At 38.8% G+C, this 2145-nt stretch overlaps 1 protein-coding gene across 1 annotated transcript; it reads left to right on the top strand.

Annotated features, from left to right (window-relative positions):
* The first annotated feature begins 310 nt into the window (after nt 1-310).
* LOC140221877 (uncharacterized) lies at nt 311-1224 on the top strand. The gene is made up of 3 exons (XM_072291837.1): nt 311-469; nt 918-956; nt 1081-1224. Exons 1-3 carry the CDS (start codon nt 311-313, stop codon nt 1222-1224), a joined length of 342 nt encoding a protein of 113 aa, XP_072147938.1.
* Nucleotides 1225-2145: the final 921 nt, after the last annotated feature.

The following is a 2145-nucleotide window of genomic DNA, read 5'->3' on the forward strand; positions in this document are numbered from 1 at the left end:
TCTCCAGTATACCTCTTTGCATCTGTAGCTACCTGAGATAATGATGCCTCTTTGAGTTCGAAGAAGCTCAAATGACTCTTAAAGGTACCCAAACAATGTCCTCTGTGCTAACTCTTCATATAGTTAGCAGTCTGCTACTTGTTTGTTACTCTGTCAATTTTTGTTCACCTATTGCCTTGTTCAGTAGATTGATTGTTCTAAAGAGTTTGATTTCTGTCACTAAATCAAGATGTTGTGATTCAGGACAGCAAAATTCTTCCTGTGTCAACTCAGATATATAGGACCAAAATAGGATAGTTTCTTATCAACAATGTATTTGTATTTTGTAGCATGTGAGATAACTTACTTCGCTGTAAAATCCTCAGACATAGGAAAATGTACTGAAATCTGCTACAAGGATCCAGTGTTGGAAGATCGGCAGTGGAGTGCTTACATTGATCGATCTCCAGGGCAGGATGGTTACTCTTTGGTAAGTAACATTTTGCTGCCTTACTGATTTGATCTGGTTACTACATCGTGTAGAAGTTATGCAAATAAACCATTTACCACCTATTCTAGTTATTGTTGCCCTTCTGCTACATTTCTAATTTTGTATTTGTTCTCTTTATCTAGCAATGTGCACTTTACAAAATCATGTTCAGACAACTGCATGGTTAGGAAGAAAATATACATGATGCCATTTTGAACTACTTAGAGGTGTTCTTTGGCCTACCATTCACTTTTAATATCAGATTGTTGTTTGATCTGCATAGAAAGCAGGGCACCAAAGGCATTTTTTTATATGAAGCATATAACTTTGTTGGCTTTCTTTTAATATGACGAAGCAAACTTTGTTATGCTAGACGGATACAACCATTAGGATTGATATGTTTGGTGTTTATAGCTGTGCTTTCTGACAAATTTGGTTTTCCCTGCAGGAGTGCTTCAATGCTTGTGTGTCTGGCTGTGGATTCAGGGTACATACTAAATATCCAAGAGCACCATATCTTTTTTTTTTGCTTGCTGCTTCTTGGTTTGTGTATCGATTACTATTATGCCCATCAGAAACCTAAGCAGTCATCTGGCGCCGTTGCATTGCAGTTTGAGGTCCCAACAGAGAAGGTTGAAGAGATCAAGCCCAACAGGCCATCCAAGCCGTCGCCACCTCCTGAAGTGAAGCAAACTATGAGTCCACCAGATTCCACTGTGGGGAGCCGTGTAGACATGCAAATGTTCCCTGTTTGATTATTACAGGATGCTGGAATGGATTGGATGATTCACCTTGATACTGAAGAAGTCAAAACCATGGGTACCCATTTTTATGGGGTGGGATGAGGCGGGGTGATTAATTTATATTTTGGATGGGGTTGGGGTGGGTGATTAATTTAGTACACTGTGGGTAGGGGTGGATGAGTGGCGGGTACACCCCCACTAGCAGGGCTACTTTTAGCCAAATCCAGATTTCACAACTTGATTCACAAATCAATTGCCTGCACAGTTCAGATCATTAAAATGATAGATATATTTTTATGCCACATTACTTAAGTGTCAAAGTTTTAAAAAGTATTAAAGCCATTCGCAGAGCGTACTGCAAGTCTTCAATCCTTGACGTTCTCATCAACTGGATATTGCTCGATGGAGCACAAAATGGTGTGTTGTCATTCTCAAGGTGAAGCAGTAGCAGCTTCAGCTCGTGACCCATGCCAGAGTAGATCGAAATCGAGCAGTTGCATATGTTGACAAAACATGTCAAGGTAACTATAAAAAATCCGATATAAATTAAAGAAGTATGGATTATATATATGATTGATTATTGTCAAGACCGACAAATGTTAATTGCCGGTTTTAATTGTCTATATTAAAATTTTAATTTATATGAGTGAATCACTTTCATATCTCATCGATTGGAATTACCTGTGACAAACTGATTCCATCCAACAATTAATCGATCAGTTCCTCTTAGAGCAGCTATAGATGACATTTCCCTGTAGAATCCCACATGGTTGAGCAGATAAAAACTCTAGGCAAAAATCACTAATCTAGTAGTGATAGTCGCATCAAGCAATAGCCATTTTATTAGCTGGGCAACCGTTGTGACTAGCTAATAAGTATTCTTCCCGCCCGCCACTGAAAATGGGATGCTAGTTGTTCTTTTTATCAGTACGT

This window comes from Setaria viridis, chromosome 2 (genome assembly GCF_005286985.2).
Source record: "Setaria viridis chromosome 2, Setaria_viridis_v4.0, whole genome shotgun sequence".
Classification (NCBI taxonomy): domain Eukaryota; kingdom Viridiplantae; phylum Streptophyta; class Magnoliopsida; order Poales; family Poaceae; genus Setaria; species Setaria viridis.

Bases quoted from the DNA above. Each gene is read 5' to 3' on its own strand.
- LOC140221877 (XM_072291837.1), top strand. From the start codon at position 311: ATGTATTTGTATTTTGTAGCATGTGAGATAACTTACTTCGCTGTAAAA. The intron at 470-917 runs GTAAGTAACATT...TTTTCCCTGCAG, and splicing joins GGCAGGATGGTTACTCTTTG to GAGTGCTTCAATGCTTGTGT. The intron at 957-1,080 runs GTACATACTAAA...GTTGCATTGCAG, and splicing joins TGTCTGGCTGTGGATTCAGG to TTTGAGGTCCCAACAGAGAA.